Source organism: Pelodiscus sinensis, chromosome 4, assembly GCF_052426305.1.
Source record: "Pelodiscus sinensis isolate ZL-2025 chromosome 4, ASM5242630v1, whole genome shotgun sequence".
NCBI classification, from domain to species: domain Eukaryota; kingdom Metazoa; phylum Chordata; order Testudines; family Trionychidae; genus Pelodiscus; species Pelodiscus sinensis.
The window spans coordinates 4,919,537-4,938,466 of NC_143055.1; the positions used below are offsets into that span (position 1 = coordinate 4,919,537).

General features: G+C 48.3%; 1 protein-coding gene across 2 annotated transcripts in view; it reads right to left on the reverse strand.

The window, feature by feature from the left end:
- Positions 1 to 1,914: 1,914 nt before the first annotated feature.
- SFXN5 (sideroflexin 5) overlaps positions 1,915 to 18,930 on the reverse strand; it is a 199,691-nt gene continuing 182,675 nt past the window's right edge. For both annotated transcript variants that reach the window (XM_075931041.2, XM_075931042.2), the window contains one exon: positions 1,915 to 14,090. In XM_075931041.2, the coding sequence (XP_075787156.1) occupies positions 14,013 to 14,090 (78 nt within the window). In that variant the 3' untranslated portion in view covers positions 1,915 to 14,012. The remainder of the gene's footprint in view (positions 14,091 to 18,930) is intronic.

Here is an 18,930-nt window from a genome sequence, read left to right on the forward strand (position 1 = left end):
GCTGGATGCGTTACTGAATGCATCACTGGGCAGCCATTACTTTAGACAGGACTAAGCAGAGAAAATTAATTTCCTATAAGAGTTAATAAAGGCATGGCTGTTTTAGGTTGCCCACATTAATAAATCTTGAAAAACATTTTTGGATGAACCTGTATACCCGCCCCCGTCTCTCTCTCTCTCTCAGTTCATCCAGCAGTGGCAGGAAAGAACACACACACACGGACAGTACATTTTAGACTCTAATGTGTTTCAGAGGGGTAGCCGTGTTAGTCTGTAAGAGTGCGTCTACACAGCTGTGTTATTTTGGAATAACAGCCGTTATTCTGAAATAACAATGTGAGCGTTTATGCAGCAATTCCGTTATTTCGAAATAAATTTGAACTAATAAACTGCCTATTCCGACTTTGGTAAATCTCATTCCACGAGGAATAAAACCTCTTCTGAAACAGCTATTTCAGAGTAGCAGTAGCATGGATGCTCCACTGCTGCTATTTTGAAATAGCTCTTCCCCAGGGCCAGTCAAAGTAATTATTCCCCAGTGTCTCCTGGGGCTCTAAATCAAGGTAGCATGTCCACATTAGGGATGTCAAGGACTAGTCAACTACTTGACTATCCGATAAGCAAAAGCTTATCGGATAGTCGACAAGATAGTTGACTAGTTGCTCCTCACCCCATATTCCTTCTATCAGATAGAGGCAGCAAGGGGGCGGGAGAAGACAGTGGTACTTAAAAGCGGCAACACCGCACTGAGCCCGGGGTCAGCTGGGGAGTCCCCAGATAATCCCGCGCTCCAAGCGGTGCTGCCACTTTGAAATGCCATGCGGAGCCCAGGGTCGGCCTGGGACTCCCCAGCTGACCCCGGGCTCCGTGCGGAGTGCCTGCTTTGAAACGTATTAGAGTAACCAGCGGAGGCTCTTGTACATTTCAAAGAGGAAGCGCAGCATGACCCCCACTGACCCCAGACTCCATGCGGGTGCTTCTGCTGGGGCGCTTGTACATTTCAAAGATGGAACACAGAAGTGCTTATCGACTAGTCGATGGAAAGTCCATCGACTACTTGACTAGTAAATTAATCGCTAGACAACATTCTTACTCCACATTAGGGGAGCCTGCCTTAGACTAATTTTGAGGCTTTCCTGTAGTGTAGACGTGCTATTTTGAAATAAGCTATTTGAGAGTATTTCTTCCGGAATAGCTTATTTCCAAATAAGCGTGCTGTATAGACATACCCTAAGGCTGTGTCTAGACTGGCCAGTTTTTCTGGAAAATCAGCCGCTTTTCCGGAAAAACTTGCCAGATGTCTACACTGGCTGCTTGAATTTCCGCAAAAGCACTGACTTGCTACTGTAAGAAATCAGTGCTTTTTGCGGAAATACTATGCTGCTCCCATTCGGGCAAAAGTCCCTTTTGCGCAAAACTTTTGCGCCAAAGGGCCAGTGTAGACAGCTGAGATTTGTTTTCCGCAAAAAAGCCACAATTGCGAAAATGGCGATCGGGGCTTTTTTGCGGAAAAGCGCGTCTAGATTGGCCACAGACGCTTTTCTGCAAAAAGTGTTAATCTAGACGTCCGTGCCAATCTAGACGCTCTGTTCCGAAAATGCTTTTAATGGAAAACTTTTCCGTTAAAAGCATTTCCGGAAAATCATGCCAGTCTAGACGTAGCCGAACTGTAAAAACAATGTGTAGTCCTGTGGCACTATAGAGACTAACCACAGGACTACTATGCTAGTTTCATGAGCTTTCATGGGTAAATCCCCTTCTTCAGATGAGCCGGAGTAGAAAAATAGGAACCCAAAGTTAGCATATAATAATGAACAGAATATTTCTGTGCCCACTAACCGCTGCTGGATGAAAACAGACATGTACCCCCTCCTTCATATTATACATACAATAACCAGGCAAGAGTCAAATGGCTTAAATGCATCGGTTTTTATTCCAGACATTTAGAAGTGTTACATAAAGTGTTGTGATTGATAAATCTATTGAGAAGGTTAAAAAGACTCTGTGTGCGTGCCGGAGCGGATTGAAATTGACAGAGGTATATGTGCTTGTAAAGTTACATTATCATAACTGCTGGAAGACGAGACAGTTCAGAAAGAGAATACCCCTGTTTTTCTCATGATTTACAGTTTGCCATTCAATACAATTATAAGGTGCATTCAAATGGGAGGGACTTGTTTTCTGAAAACAGCAGATTCCTTCAGGCTGCTTAAGGGCACAGGAGGACGTGAGTAACGACGCGTTTTTTTTTAAAAAGAACATTTCTCAAAGGGAACCCGAGGGATTTCAAGGTCTGCAATAACCAGTGTGGTCGGCACGGGTGTGAGCCCCCCTATTTCACACACGTGACCCCAGTAGCTCTAAGCGAGTTTTTATGCAGAGCTGCCCCTTTTCACTCGCGTCTTTGTAGCCTAAGAACGCTTTGTACCCAGCTTTGGTCTTAACGGCATCAAGGAACGTTCCGAATGCAGCTGGGTGGCCTGCCAGCGCGCCTGCATTCTGAGTCGTGCTCTTTTAGAGACGCCTCGAGCTCCCTTGGTATGTGGCATCCAAGTAACCCTGAGATCTACGGTCAGCGTTATCCTGTTGTTTCAGGGCCATGTTTTGATTTCACGTTTCAGACCTAAAACCGGCAACTTGGCAGGCCCCCTTCCTGCCTGTTTGGAGGACACCCTGACCGGGGGGCGCTCCTGTGCTCACATCCGCCCACGCGTGGCGGCTGTCACTGTGCCAGCGGGAGTAGGAACAGCAGCGTGGCCGTGCCAGCGTGGAGAGTGGTGTCGGAAGGGCACGGCTAAGCTGGTTTCAGGGACGTTGGTGTCTCCACGGCTGCTCCCCGGGGCTACGCTGCCATTGATACTGGGGCTAGCTCCGTGAGAATGAGCACGAGCAGGAGACTGGCACCCCATGCTCAGAGATGCCCTGTCCATAGGACAGTGTGGGGTGGCCGTCCCAGGCACTGAGCGGTTGGGGGAGCCTCGGCGTGGCAGGAGCCAGAGCAACCTAGCAGCCTGCTCTGCCCTGCTGCTCTCGGCTTCTCAGTGGCGGGAGGAAGCAGAGTGCCCCGGCTCCAGGGCGCTTGGGTTCCTGCTGCTGCGGAGAGGTGGGGCGCAGCAGGCCGGGAGGGTGGCGTGGCAGAGCAGGCGGCTGGCCACTCCAGCTCCAGCCGCCTGTGTGGTGTGTGAGGGGCGATCCCTGCTGCTGCCGTGCCTGGCCCCTGTAACGCCCTGGGCCACCCTGCTCGGGGGTGGGGCTCGGAGCATGGGTGGGGCCTGCAGCGGGGGCGGGGGGTTGCCCAGGCCCCATGCTCCCCTCAGGACAATCCACAGCCTACACTGCATTGGGCAGCCTACTGGATTCACCAGGGCAGGAAGACTTAGCGCCCCGAAGCCACGTCCTGTTCAGCTACTTTGGCAAAGCGCCCGTTGCCTTCCATAGGATTGAATCCAATACAGCCCAGTAAGCGAGCAGGCTGCTTTTGAGTTAATAGAGGTCACTATGGAGCCAGCCCCATGGCGAGAGCCCTCTGGAATAGCCTGTCGGTAGAGAGTAGCTGGGGATTGCCCACGTGCCCCTGCCCTGCAGAGCTCACACGCTCAGTGTGCACGCGTCACATGTCAATACCGAGGAAGTGGCGTCCGGCCTAACTTACAGGATTGGGCTTTGGTTAACACGCGAGACAAGCCATGAACAAAAGCCGAGATGAAATAGCCGAAGACGCTCAAGGAAGGCAACTTTGACTAAAGAAATGCATGAAGCAGACACGAACGAGAGACGAGAGACGAGATTTCCCGCGTCATCTAGGGGCACTATGCGTTCGCTTTCACAAAGTGTATTGAACAAAAGTAGCTATTATCGCTTTGCTAAGTGCTCAGACTCTTACCTAGCCCCGGCGTGGGGAGGAAAGTAGCATTGCCCGGCTAAACAGACAGGCAAGGAGACTTTCTGCCTGGGCTGCTCTTGCTCTAGCCAGGATGCAATGTACACCACTTACCGCTTAGCTCTGTCTTCTCTCCTTACAAAGGTTTTGCGTCACAACTGGGTTCACATTCTGGCTTGCCAGTGAATACAGCAGATCCACGCTATGAGGTTTAATAAGTTAATCGGTTAAACTTAATCTTTAACCGGTGAACTAAGTTCACTGGGGCGTTTTCCATCCCGAGCTGTCATAAGTACCTCACTCCAGGTGTGAAAAAGCCACACCCATGAGCAGTGTAGTCAAATCTCCTGACCTAAGTCTCCGTGTTAGGGCGATGGATGAATTCTTCCATCAGCACAGCTAGGCCTCTCAGGGAGACACTTATGCTGAGGGGAGAATCCCTCCTGTTGGGGCCGGCAGCGTCCACACTGAAGCAACACAGCAGCACCAGAGGGGAAACAGCCCCCTGGTTAGGCTAATGGCTGGAATGAAGCGGCAGCAGTTCCCCCAAACGAGGTTTCCTCAGGGCTTCCCATGCGTGCATCTAGCATGGACTCCTGGCTGTCATGCCTCACCATGGAGCTGAATCGGAATGTGGGAATGGAGCAGGAGGCTCTGGCGAGGCAGGTAGAGCCTCTTGCTAGTGGGGAATCTGCTACGAAGTTAACGTAGGGTCTTCCTATGAGCTTGGAGTCACCCGCGGCCGTGAGGTGGCCTTGGGGCCGATGCTGAGAGGCAAAGCTGCTGCATGGACAGTCCTCGCCTTTGGCAACTCCCCCAGGAACAGCAGGTCACAGAAACAATAGTTCACGACCGTGCTTGAGGCAAGTTTCTGGTCCCACCGCCCCCTCCTGCTGGGGTCTGCCACAGGGGAAGAGGAGGCAGCTGATTCCTACCTGGGTCCTGAACACCCTCACACTACACCAACCTTCCAGTCCTCTTGAGCTCCCGTTGACGAATCAGCCTGCCCTGAGAGCCGCGACACGAACACATCTCCCCCAAGGGACTCAAACTTCTTGCTGGCTCCTTTTGCTGCAAACTGGGCCTCGTTATTTCTTAATTAACATACCCAAGAAATCAATTAACTGCTCCCTTTCTAATTAAATACTACGGGAGATGATCATCTCATTATTATCTGCTGAGGTGAACAACTCGATGTGTTTCTTTTGCCATTTCTCCCACTTCCCCAATTATGGGAAATAATAAATGCAAATGACGGTGCTGTTCTCACAGATTCGAAACTCTTTTGTACATTAGGAAAGTCAGAGAGATTAATTAGCTATTAAGTGGATGTGCATAATACTATCATTAGCTGTTGTGTGTATTGTTTTTGGCACAATTTGCTGTCCTAATAAACACTACTAATGTGCTCTCGCTCTCCAAGTACCATGCTTTTAATTTCTAATATTGCATTCATAGCAAAGCGTGTGTGTGTGTCTTTTCTCTGAAGATGCACGCTATCAATCATGTTAGATTCTTATTTGGGCCGGATTCTTATCTCATTTACATCTGGTCTAAACTGGGGTTAACACCACTGAAGTCAGTGGGGTTACTCAGATTTACTACAGGACCATTAGAGAACAGAATTTGGGCCTTTTAAAAAACTTTTCGCAAGTAAACAGAGATGCAACATTTAAAAAACAGCGATTAGTCATGTTGGGTGCTTCCATTTTGGAGGGGGGGGGGGAGAGAGCAAAGGAAAGCAACCTGAAAAACCTAAAGGGGCCCAATTTTTAGGAAATGCTGAGCTCCCGCCCTCTAAAAATCTGGCCCCCTTTCAAGTAGTTTCAGGCTGGAGCTCCAAAAACCAAGTCATGCTTGAAAAATCCGAATGAAAGAGCTCAGAGCTCATAGTGCTTCGTGGTCCAGTCAGTTTGCTCATTCTGAGCCTTGTATGTTCACATTATCGTGTCACATTGTTTGGGGAAAATGTAAACAACATCAGAAGTTAATAAACCAAGAGATTCATAATTCCTTAAAACCAGGGCCAGGCTCGCGCTAAGCCCGGGCGACAGAGAATACAGTGCAAAACCAGCAACTCTCACTCGCGGTACACGTTTCAAGTATTCCAGGGCGAATGCAGATGTTGCGTACAACTGCAAATGAAACCGGCTGCGTAAGACTAATTGTTCCTTGGGCAATCAAATGCCTGAGCATCGACCCTCCTTGCTGAACCACTCTGCTGCTTTTACTGCCCCCCAAATCCACTGCAAACCCTTCTCAAACATGAGCCAGTGATTAAAAATAAAATCAGGTCTCATTCAACAGTGCAGCACCCAAAATGTAAACTGGGTTCGTGCCACAGATTTCCAGCTGAAACCTGCAGAAATGGAAGGACATGGCGAGTCGGGCCCATTGTTACTGGTCTGGCTTTCGGCAGCACCGAGCCCAATGGAAAATGGATCCCTACCTGGGTCCTGGCCCCAAAATCTTACAGATCCCAAAGGGCTGGCGTGGCCTCTCCAGCTATTGGTTTCAATGGGGCTTACTCCTGATCTGCACCAGTGTAAGCAAAAGGTGACCTGCAGCTGACGCTTGCCAGTGTCGTCAATGGGAAATCCTCCCGGTTTCAAACGATGGAGGACAGTATAGCCCTAAGTTAGACAACGGCCAGCGGGAAGAGAGGGAAGGCCGGGAAAGGGTGAGACGTTACATCACGGAGCATATTATAACGCTCCCTGTATTATAAAGAGTCTGGCCATGGCCAGCCAATCAAGGCAGGGCAGAGGCGGGGTGGCGGGAGCCAGAGCTGCTGGAGAATGGGCACTTCCAGGGGGCAGTAGAGGGCCCAAGGGCACTGTGTGCTCCTCAGGCTGGAAGGGTGCCAGCAGGAGGCGCTCTCCGGTGGGAGCCGGCTGCGGCTGTCGCTGGAGTTACCGTTCCCCTCAGTCGGCTCCGGGGAGGGAATAGTGCACGTCCACAGTCGTGTACCTGCACACAGCGGCTGACTGGGCGCTCCCCAGCTTCTTCTCCTGCCCTGGGATGCTCCCATTGGATTCGGGCCTTCAATTTTCCATTGACACGGGCTGTAGGGGGTGGCAGTGTGGCCTGCTGGCAAATCATCTCCAAGTTTGCAGAGACGTCTTCTTGGCAGGCCCAATCCCTGTCGTACTGTTTTTGGGGCCATTTTGACTGCGAGGAGCCACGCCTTCCGTGGCAGGTGTCAAGCTGAGCGGGAGCTGTGGTCTGCTGAAGACACGGTCTGCTCCACTTCATGTTCATAGATCTTTTCCCTGCTCCCGCCCATCTCCTGTCTCTCCCTGGCTTCTGTCCCCCCACGGACGCAGTCTTCGGGCAGATCCCTTCCCACCTAAGGCCAGTTCTATTCTGGTGGAAGGCCACTACTGTAAAGGGCGCTATTCCTGGCTGAGAAATGCCTGGATTAGCAATCATTGGCAGGAGATGGCCTGGCACGTCCATCCCATGCTAACAGGGGTTCCATCACTCGTTCTGCTACTACCCCACAGCATCTGCTCAAGGGGGAAAGGCTGCCCTGCCAGGCAGCGGTGAGTTAAGAGAGGCAGTAATTACCGAATGGAGGCAGAGGAGAGAACAGAGAGGCACTTCCAGGGGTTAAAGCAGGACGGGGAGAGAACAGACTGACAAGAGGTGGAAGGAGGAGACCAGGAGGGTGGGGAAAGAAATACAAATGGGGAGAGAAGGCAGATGAACGACAGGAGAGGACTGAAAAGGACTCAGCATGCAAAACAGTGCGAAAAAAAGGCTTGGTAACAGAGTGACACCTGTTTCCCCTTCCCTGCCCTCTACTGTACTGAACAGGGGGGCTGAGTCTGTTCCACTCCCTGGTTTCGCTCCGGATTGTCACTGAGGCCCATGTAGCAGCCGCAATCCGAGTGGCGCTCCGGACCACGTCAATGGAGGCGACACATGCTTGGCAAGGACAACATAAAACCCTAACTAGTCTAGGCTGGATACACGGGCTGCTCTGAGCAGCACAAGTGATGCAGAGCAGCTGGAGCGAGCCAGGAAAACTTGCCCTCCATCCTTGGGAAGCAAGGGGTCCATGACAGAAAAGGATGTGGCTACTTTAACAGGCACCAATCCAGCCGGCCCTGTAGGATGATCTCTAGACTCCCCTGCCTTTGTCACCTCTGCAGCAGCTGACCCCTGGGACACGGTGCATCCGTTGAGCACGGACAGGCTTTACCAAGAGTGATGGCAAATTTTTAAAATCAAGACGCGGTGACTTCTTAGATCTGCTCTAGGAATGGTTGTGGAGCAGTCCTCTGGTCTGTGTTATCCAGCAGGTCCGATTAATTGATCACAACGGTCCCGTCTGGCCTGGGAACCTACGAACAGAAGACCTGCATTACGACATTTCTGACAAGGGGACTCAAATCTAGACACAGGACAGCAGCCACAGAAGCTGTCCAGAAGATTGGAAAGGAATTCCTCCCTGAACCCACCCCCACAAATCAGGGAGAAATTGTCCCTAATGCTCTTCCCTTGCTTTTTACCACCACCAATGAGAGCGCAGTGGGGTAACACGATTGTTTTGATGCCGGCAGAAAGCACTCTCGGTTTCTCCTGCTACCTCCTACAGATAAAAGGAGAACGGCTGAAGGACAGAAAGATGATGATCCATTTCTGTGCTTCACTGAAGAACCGGACAGCAGCGACTTCAGTTCACCTCCTGGCAACAGTGAAAAAGGGTGGCCTTGAGGCGGAAAACCAACCCGGACTGAACCATCATGGCAATTAGAGATGGGCCCAGGCTCCTTGTGCAATCAGAGTCAGATGTGGATTCATACACACTACACAGCCAAAGGACGTTCAGATCCAATGGATGGTTTGCCTACTTTACAAGGATGGTTTTCAGGTTACTGGACTTTTAATTTTTCAAGGTGTCTTCTTCTGTGCGGCGCTCAGTCTTGCGAGGCAGAGTGCAGGCAGTGTATGACATAATGCATGCACACACTTTGCCCTCTCATGGAGCCTTTACTTTTGTTCTTTCTTGTTTTGTTATTTCCCTTCACAGACAGTGGTCACAATTCAGACTGAAACACACAGTTGATCTTTGGTTCGGAAAAACACAGAACAAGACTCTGGAGAATGACAGGGAAGGACAAGGAAAGAAGAAAACAAAATTGAATTTTCTATGAGATAGTACGGTGTGTGTCACATGCTTCATCTCCCCGCATCACAAAACGGAAGGCTTTACGGCAGAGACTGGGGCAATGCCTTAGCTACTTAAAGATGACACACAGATGAGCACGAGATGTTGGCGAAGAGTCAACATAGGTTCTGTAAAGAATCTTGCATCACCAATCTATTAGAATTCTTCGAGGGTGTCAACAAACAAGCCAACGAGGGTGATCCAGTTGATACCGCATACTTAGATTTTCAGAAAGATTTTGACAGAGTCCTGCATCAAAGACTCATAAGCAAAGTATGCAGTCATAGCGTAAGAGGGAAGGTCTCTTCATGGATCTGTAACTGGGTAAAACAAAGGTTAGAAATAAATGGACAATTTTCACTACAGAGAGTGGTAAAAGGCAGGGTCTCCAAAGATCTGGACTGGAATGGGTGCAGTTCAACATAGTCATAAAAGATCTGGAAAAGGGGGTGAACAGGTAGAAAAATTTGCAAACAATAGAGAATTATCCAAAATAGCTAATTATCCAAAATAGCTAGCTGCTAAGAGTTACAGAAGGATCTTCCAAAACTGGGCGATAAACTGGCAAATGAAGTTCAAAGTTGATAACCACAAAGTAATGCAATGACAGTAACAAAAGCTAACAGGGAATTTCCTTAGAAATTATTAGGCAAAGGATCGATAAGACAGAAAATATCATAAGACCACTTCAGACATCCCTGCTACACTTGGAATGTTGCATACAGGTCTGGTCTTGGAACTGGAAAACATACAGAGAAATGCACCAGAAATGATCAGGGATATGGAACTGTGGAAAAAGTGAATAAGGAAAAATTATTTAGTTATTCCTACAATATAAGAACTAGGGGTCACCAATGAAATTAATAGCCAGCAGGATTAAAATAAACAAAAGGAAGTTTTTCTTCACTCAACACAGTCAACTTCCATTCGCTTTTACACCATCCAACCCTCACAGTGCAACTAGCGATTAGTACCTCTGCTAATTCATTTCCTGCAAAGTACTGCTCTAAAACACTCTGCAGTCAACGTTTATGACTGTAGTGACACAATCCAGTTGCCTATCCTTCTTGGGAAAGACTTAACTAGAATAACTAGTCTTCCTTCCTTCCTTTCTCATTTGCAAAACTTGTTTCTTTTTTTCTCCCCTCAGGTATCTCTCTCACACAAAAAAACCCAAATGCAGTGAGCAAATCCTTGAATATTTTTCTACCAAACACTGTAATTAGCTCTGCATGTTGAAAATTACTCACTCCATCTGTAGCCCCGGCAGGTAGCTAAAGTTCACAGCTAGTGGAATCTTTGATCAGTAATTATGATGTAAAAACAAATCATCTCTCCCTCTCCCCCCCAGCAGTGACATCGTTCCAAAGAAGTACTCGCGCCTACCTCCTCCACACCCTCCAATGACTCAGTTAACTCCTCCCTTCAGAGAGGTTGGCAGGCTTTCAGCAGAGTGGTTCGACAGGTGACAAAACACCCATGACATGGAAAATCAAGCGATGCCGAGAGAAAACACAGCCAGGACATTGCTCATTGTTCATACGAGCAGCTGATTTTTGTTCGCCACTTGGATTTCAGTTCAGAACAATACTGAATGCAGACTGCATGGCAGACAGCGAGATCCAGTTTGATTTCTGCATTCATCAAGAACACGAGATTATTCCCTTTCACATGAAGCTCAGTTTAGCTGATACACTTTTGGCACGTTTAAGACCAGTTTTTCCCTCCTGTGTGTGTGTGTGACTATGTGTGTGTCCATCAGTTGTGGGGCTCAGGTTTATTTTAATTTGGCATTTATCTTTCACCCAACCAGTGCAGCAATGAAAAGTCCCAAGTTTCCTTCTGTTAAGCTAAGTATGGGACACTTCCAGCCCACTTAATTAGCCTCATTAGTACTGGCCCTGAAACTGACAGTTACTTTTTTTCCTTGTTATTTCTACCCCAACTCATCTGAGGCAGTGGGTTTTGCCCATGAAAACCCATGACACTAGATATTTTTGTTCTCCTCTAAGGTGCCACAGGACTACTCGTTGTTTTCTGTGATCTGTGTTTTTGTCCAAAGCTGTCTGTCTTTCTCACTAGCAAGTTGAGATTTGTCGGTTTCATCTCTTTGTGGGCTCCATTTCTTAAACAGCTGCCGTGGTAGGCCTGGCTTTTCTGTTTCATTGCTGCTGTGAGCCAAACAACCCACGCACACACTGGTTGGAACCAACGGGCCTGGTTCTGTGTTGGCTTGCCCCTTGTGTCAGCTTAGATACTTGTGCAAAGTGGATGTGCAGTGTTACCCTGCCAAGAAGGCAGGGTTCCGGCGCTCGCTCTGGGCCTGATCCAGAACCAATGGAATGTATGGCATTGACCTGAATGGGCTTTGGATCAGGCCCCCAGTGCAAAGGCAGGTGTGAACATGACACAAGGCACAAGGCAGTGAAGAATCAGTTGTCCTGGTGGTCAGATGGTGTAAATCACTGACCTCAAAGGAGTGACACCAATTTACACCAGTTGAGGATATGGCCTTGTGTGTCCTGGGAATAATGCAGCGTGTGGCTGGCAGAACTGGACTTTGCAGGCCTGACTCGTCCACACCACGGACACGTGATCCTAACGCGACTGGGCTCAAATCGCCTTCCGTGCAGGTAAGCACGAGGGGCAGCGCCTTTGGTGAAATGGAGACGCTCTGGGGTAAAAACCCCGGCGAGAGGAACATCAGCCCAAAACTCCCACGTCACTCCTGTGCATTGGGGGACCGGAATCCCCACGGCCCCTGCCGTTTCCTGCGCCAGTCAAAGCCTGGCCTGCTATTTCGTACACTTCTGTGCCTTGCTAGAGCACATTTATTCTCTTCTGTCCCTACTACATGCCTAATGCTTGGCTACTGCTCAGCAGACGCTGGCTGCCTCGCCCATGTACATTCATGTGATCTAGTGCATTAGAAGAAATATACCGGGTTCAAGTCTGTTGTCTGTAACCCTGGGGGAAACCCAGAACAGGCCCATAGACTTAAGTAAAATGACTCTGGATTTACACCAGTGCAACTGAGAACATGATTTGGCCCATCAACTCTAAATATGGCTAGAATGCTTTGAGATTGGTTTGTCTCTCACTTAGGCTGGTCGGAGACTGGTGTAACCCCACTGACTCCCATGCAGTTACACCTGATTTACACCAGCATGGGAGCGGAATCAGCCCCCTTTGGCTTGATCCACCACTGTGCAACTCCGTGTTTACACTGGTGTAGCTCCAGTGGGCTGTCAGACTAGCATAAACCGGAAGGAACACACTGGTGACATAGGTCTGTTACTACGAAACATTGCAAGACACCATTTGCATACATTCGACAGCAGAGAGGCAGTTTGGTTTCCCATGCACCCCCTCCCTCCACCCCCCAAAAGCTCCAAACCCAAACAGGCATTTTAATAATTATACTATATGCATTTCTATAGCGTCCCTCCCCACTGTACCCGGATAAAGATCCTTGCATTCTAAATTGTAGTCAGTTGTGAAATGCACCAACGGGACAGATTCTAATCTCGGTAACACCAGCCTAAACGTGTGCACCTCCACGGACGGCAGCAGAATTCCTCTGGGGTGAGCGATTAGAGTGTGATTTATATTATAAGTCAGGTTCTCCGACAGTGCCAATCAACAGGGTGCCACTCAAATAGGGGGAAGTTCTGATAGTTTAGACCAGTGTTTCTCAAGCAGGGGTACGAGTACCCTTAGGGGTACTCCAGAGAAGTCTGGGCGGTACGTCAGCACAACTGAAATGTGGAGAAAACTGATTCTTTTGTGTTAAGTTCTACAGCACTTTATTATTTTTTACTTTTTACACCCAAAAATTTCATCGCCCGCCTGGCTACGATGAAGTCATTTAAACAAATGTGTTGCAATGGTAGAAAAAAATTGTGTGTGTCTGAAAACAAACTGTAGGTACTGGGGGTACTTACAATTTTTTTTTTAAAAAAAAGGGTACTTTATATATATATATATATATATATATATATATATATATATATATATATATATATATATATATATAAAAAGGTTGAGAAACACTGGTTTATACGAGCTGAAGCTCTGTCCCTTCACCATTTAGGCCTAATTCTGCTCTTATTAATTCCAGTGTATTTTAACAGAAACCAGTAAAGTTATGCCTGGAGTATGCCAATGAGAACAGAATTTGGCCCATTATGCAAAGTTATGGGACAGATCTGTGTTCTTTCTACCGATAGATCTCTTCCCATTCTGTGCACTGTACGTTGGCAGGTTGATGTTTCGTTATCTTGCTACCCTGGGCAAAGTCTGCCAATAAGCTAGAGCCTTCGGCGCCAATCACACAGAATATCCAATGAATGGCAGGGTCTGATTGTGGCTGTTTGTCAGAGAGGGAGGGAGGGCACACAGGCTAAGACCTTCATCGTGTTATTTGTTTAGAATCAAAGTGTCACAAACCTAACTAAAGGTTGTTTTTGTGCAAGATTACTGGTGCGAGATTGACATTTAATCAATACTGTACACGTATCAAACGCCCTAGCTAGCACTTCTAATTCATGCACCAATTGATTTCTAGAGAGTGATATCTGTGCAGCATCCAAGTGTGGAGATTTAATTCTTATTAAAAAACAAAAGTGTCTTGTGTAGTCTACTTTCATGGTGAGTTAGGCATACCCATGTCAACATATCATTAAACGCCTTTCCATGCAGCGCTGTTTCTAATTCAGGACGTTATATGGTAGCTAGCTCTCTAAAGTGTTTGAAAGTCATTTGTTTTTCTTCTCGTTGCTAATTTAAAACCTTAAATATGAATCTTTTTGACTGATGTGAGGTGTCAATATTCTGAAAGTGTTAATTCACTCCCAGCTCCTGAGAGCGGTAATAGGTTACAATCTCTGAGTTCTAGTGCTTGTTTTCCCCCCTTCTCCTCCTCAAATCTTCTGTGTTGAGAGGATCCACGTCCACTTACAACCCTTTATTGTAGACAACAGTCTTACTGGGTGTGGCCACTGCTATTTCTGGCTCCAGTCGAGAGGTCTCGATCTGCCAAATGAAAGAGGAGGCAAGATTAGAATCGGGCTAATATCGTCTGATGGCAACAGAAGCCTGATACTTCAGTAATATAAATAAGCAGGGGCAAGACTTTGGTTGATGTTGTTCTGATTTTACTTCAGCTGGCATAAATTGAGGGGGGACTCCGTTCAAGTCAGCAAGCCTGACACTGGTCTCGTAACTGCAAAACAGGTGTAAGCACCCCACGAGTCATGGACGTTACAGCTCGCCCAATGGAGTTCCTCTGCTGTGAACTGCCCAGGGGTCTGTAGTAACAGGCAGTAATAACTGTACTCTCCAAATGTAGTCTGGTCGTCTCAGGGTACCATCCCATGGTTACACTCATCTCACACCAGCTGATATTGAATTTTCTGTTACATGACCGGACTCACACGCCCTCCCTTGCCGATCTTTGAAATTCTGTACGAGTTTAAACACACACTTTTTTTTTTTTAAAGAAACTCTATTGTTTTATTTTACATCCCTGTCCCTTTCCCTGGCCTGATGCGGCCTCCCCCTCCACCCCATCGGATCCTAGCTAACTGCCAATCCTGCGACAGGACTCCTGTGGTTGGGTGCTTTGGAGGTGGGGGACGGGGGGAGATTCACAAAAAGGCCTAACACCACCCTTTTGACTGTGCTAAGACCCAGTGAAGTCAGCGGGGCTCTTTGTGGATGCCAGAGTCTGCATGCTGAGATCCAGGATCAGGGCCCTAACGTCTTCGGAGGGAGACTGGCAGCGAAATCCTAGCCTTGTTGAAACTGGTGGCAAAAGTCCAGTTGATTTCAGTAAGGCCAGATTTCCCCCCACATCTTCCTTAATCCTGCCATAAGTGGAGCGGACAGGACTAATTGACCTCTCGAGGTCCCTTCAAGTCTTACGATTTTATGACTCCTCTCTGTGCTATGGACACCTATGGCATGACAAAGAAGCATCAGATAACATAATACACAATATAACAGACTCAATAATATACTATCTAAGTCTTTGAAAAGTTGATTGTCTATGATGCATGGTTTAAAGGCAGCATTGTTCCATGCTCCACTGCATTTTTCTCTCTGTGAAATCTCCTTTTTCTTCTAATCGGGGGTGGGGTGGGGTGGAGGAGGGATTCTTCTTGTCCAGTCCAAGCCAGGATCCCCCCCCCCCCGAAAACAAGACAATGTACCTTAAAGTATCATCCTTTTAAAACCCCTATACATTTAATCAGTGCTGTAGCTGACACAATGCTAGGAACCCACGTTAAAATCTAAATGCTTTTGAAAATGTTTAACCTAGTTAGACAAATTAGCAAAAATTTGTGCAAAACAATTTAGGTATTTAAAATATTCAATGTTTTTAAAAACTGGAAAAACTGTTCTTAGCTTTCAGCTGCACAAACCCAACAAAATATAACATCAAAGCAATCTTAACATGAGGTGCAACATAACCCTTCAGCAAAGCTGTTAAACAGCTACTGAGGCATCATGGGAAATAGCACTTCATTTATTCAAATGCACATATGTCAGGTTTTTGCACCATATGTCATTCCAAGCTATTTACAGTAATAATTAAATCTTAATCAACGTTTAACCTCTGTAAAATGTTTGAAGGGATCTAATCACCCTTCAGACTGCACTAATGAAGGAGAAATATATAAACATAAAAAGAAAATGATGCATAGATAGCGCACCAGAAAGAACAGTAATTGCAAAATTGTATTTCTTTTAAATATAATCATCAAATTATGTAAAGTAAGCCAACGAGTATTTTAAGTGAAGACATCTTGGGTGTCAGAGGTGTGATCAGCTAATTTTGTACTGCTATCCATAACAGATGTAGCATATTTTCTTTTAGTGCCATTATTAGCAACTTCACCATTTCTTCTTTTACTGACACACAAAGTGGAGCATTGTAATAGGGGGAAGCTACTCCGCAAGAAGAGAATAGCCTTTCCTCTCATTGTACACGAGCGCTGACAGCCGCCATTTTCATACCAGGATTAGCTCTGATCTGGCTGGTTCTCACAGAGCCTTCCTTTCTATTTTTTCCCCTCCGGTATGGAAGGAGATGTTTTTACACATCGACAGTGCAGTTTCACAGATCAGGATTAAATCTCACAGCAAGAGGTGCCTTCGAATTCCCTAGCTCGGAGACCGAGGTAAGGGAGATATATACGCGCAGGTTAGTCTCAGACTCGCCCACTTGACCGAAGTCTCTGCTCTGTTCACACAACCACGCAGTCAACTCAGGATGGCAGCCTGTGAAAAGCTCTAGCCCCACTGCGAGGGTGCAGAGCTGGGTGAATGGGTGGGACTGCGCGGCTGCCGCCTCAGAGCAGCGCAGAGATAGCTGGCCTACCCGGGTCAAATGGCTCAGAGGATGCACAGAAGGACAGCAGCTGCTATCTGAACCTGGTGGATGAAGCAGGGAAGAGGGTGGCGCTGTGGTTTCCGCATGCAGGGGCTTGGAGTGTGAATTCATCGCTCCTCTTCGTTCTCTGCACAAGGCTCCAGACAATGGGCATTATGTGGAAAGGATGGGGGATTTCTAAGGACTGCAGTTTACGGGCTGGAGCGGTGGCTCTTAACCTTTCCAGAGTACGGGTCCCCTTTGGGGAGTCGGATCTGTCTTGCACACCCCCAAGTTTCATTTCACTTAACAATGACTTGCGAAGGCCAGGTCCACACTAGACCCAGAAGACACGACGGCACAACTCTAGCTACGTAAATAACGTAGCCGGAGTTGACATACCTTCCGCCAAGCTTGGCGCCATCTTCACAGTGAGAGGTCGACGGGCGCAAATGCTCCCCATAGTTTCCCTTACTCCTCATGACTGGGGGCACCCTCAGCATTCACTTTAGCGGGTCTTTACTAGACCTACTAAATCAAACATTGGAAGATTGATCTCCGGCACAGCAAGTGGAGAACGTGGCCTCAAAAACCAGATATAAAAATACAAGAGGGTCACAGCCACGTGGTTAATGAAAAATTGGTTGCGTTCCTCATTTTTACCACATAGTTATTAAAGAAATGAACTGAAACATAAATATTTTAAGTATCAGAGGAGTAGCCGTGTTAGTCTGGATCTGAAAAAGCGACAAGGAGTCCTGTAGCACCTTATAGACCAATACATCTGTTAGTCTATAAATATTTTACATTCACTTCAGCGTATAACATATAGAGCTGTATAAAGAAGTCATTGTATGACATTTTAATGTGCACTGACTTCGCTAGTGCTTTTTAGATAGCCTGTTGCAAAAACTTGGCAAACATCTAGTTGAGTTGATGGACCCCCTGGGAGACTCCTGTGTTCCCCTAGTGGTTCACATTCCCCTGGATCAGAACCACTGGGACTGTGTATTGCATGTGTCCCTGAGGATCTCCAGGGGGTGTTCTGGGGCTCCCTGTTTGCACTGAGGAAGAACAGTTTGAGACCCCTGTACAGGCTACAGCGCTCTCACTCGTACACAGCCGCCCAGTCCCCGCACAGTACTGTGCAGCCCGGAAGGCAGGCCCTGGGGCGGGGGAGGGAAGGCCAGAGGAGGGGATAAGGATGGTAATCGGTGGCCCTCATGGATGGTGTTGGAGCTGAGGAGACAGTGGAGAAATGGTGCTGTTTGACTGGGAAGAAGGCCGAGCTCATGGAGCAGAGAACAAATTCATAGCACAGGCAGTCCATGCAGGGACAGGTCTCCTTCCAGAGACCCGTAGCACATGATGGAAGTAAAGCGGCTGTGTAAGCAATCCTGGGTGCACTGGGTACCTTTTATTGCGGGGTCCTGTTGGACCCACTCAGGACCTCCTGGGAGACTGGAAATAACTGACAGGGGGTGGGGAACCCTGAGGCCTGCATGGCTGCACTAAAGGCAACCGAGCGGAGGTGTTAGAAGCCCTGGCCCCGAACGTCAGCTCCACGCCCCGAAGTGCAGACGTGTGTCCTAGGCAGATGAAGGAACAAAGTCCTTTGCAGAGGCACTCACAAAGCACCGATGAGAAATGCCCCCAGGTGACTCCCCTCCCATAGGAAAGAAATGGAAAAACCAAGGCGCTGGAACGGGAGTGTCACAAGCCAGCAAATGCAACGTGGAAGTCCTGGCGGCAGCGTTAGCCAGGCTCTCTCCACAGACCGCTCCGTAGCGCTTTCCATCCCATCTGCGTGTTAAACACGGAGCTTCGGATACTTGAGGGTAGGGTGCTCCAGCAGCTGCCTGTGTCCTGGTATCTGCTCGGCCTGGCTTTGACCCTTGGTCTGGCTGACGTCCACGCGCTGTCCAGAGAAAAGGGAAGTCCCTCTGTAACTCATCCTGCTGGGCCTCTGGAGCCTTTGATACCGATGGTCACCGAATACGTTCGCCTCGTCTTCAGGAAGATGACGCATGAATGGAAAAGCCTGAATCGGGGACTTGCCCCCAAGACAACCCGGAGGGCTCCTATGGGCTTTGATGCATCCGCCTCCAGACCCCTCCCCGGCAGCACCACCCGGTGCGGTACTCTTCCCCACACGACTCAACCTCCCCGGCAAGCTGCTGGAGGGCTGGTGAGACAGCAGGGCTGGGGGGGCTGCCGCACAGAGACTATAGCTCCTTCACACCACATGCAACCGGCATCACCCCCTAAGATCCCCCACGCCCCGTGCAGCTCCTGGAGAACGCGCTTCAGCTGGCTGCTTGAAGAGAGGTTAAAGCGACTGGGACTTTTCAGTTTGGCTCATCCCAGGGACTGGATTTGGAGACGACGAGTCACGTCCCCACCCCTCTTCTCACCCACGCAAGGTGGCTCAAAGGGAGGGAGTCCTGTGCAGATCTGTTGGGGAGGGCAGGGTCTGCAATAGGAGTTAGCACCCAAACT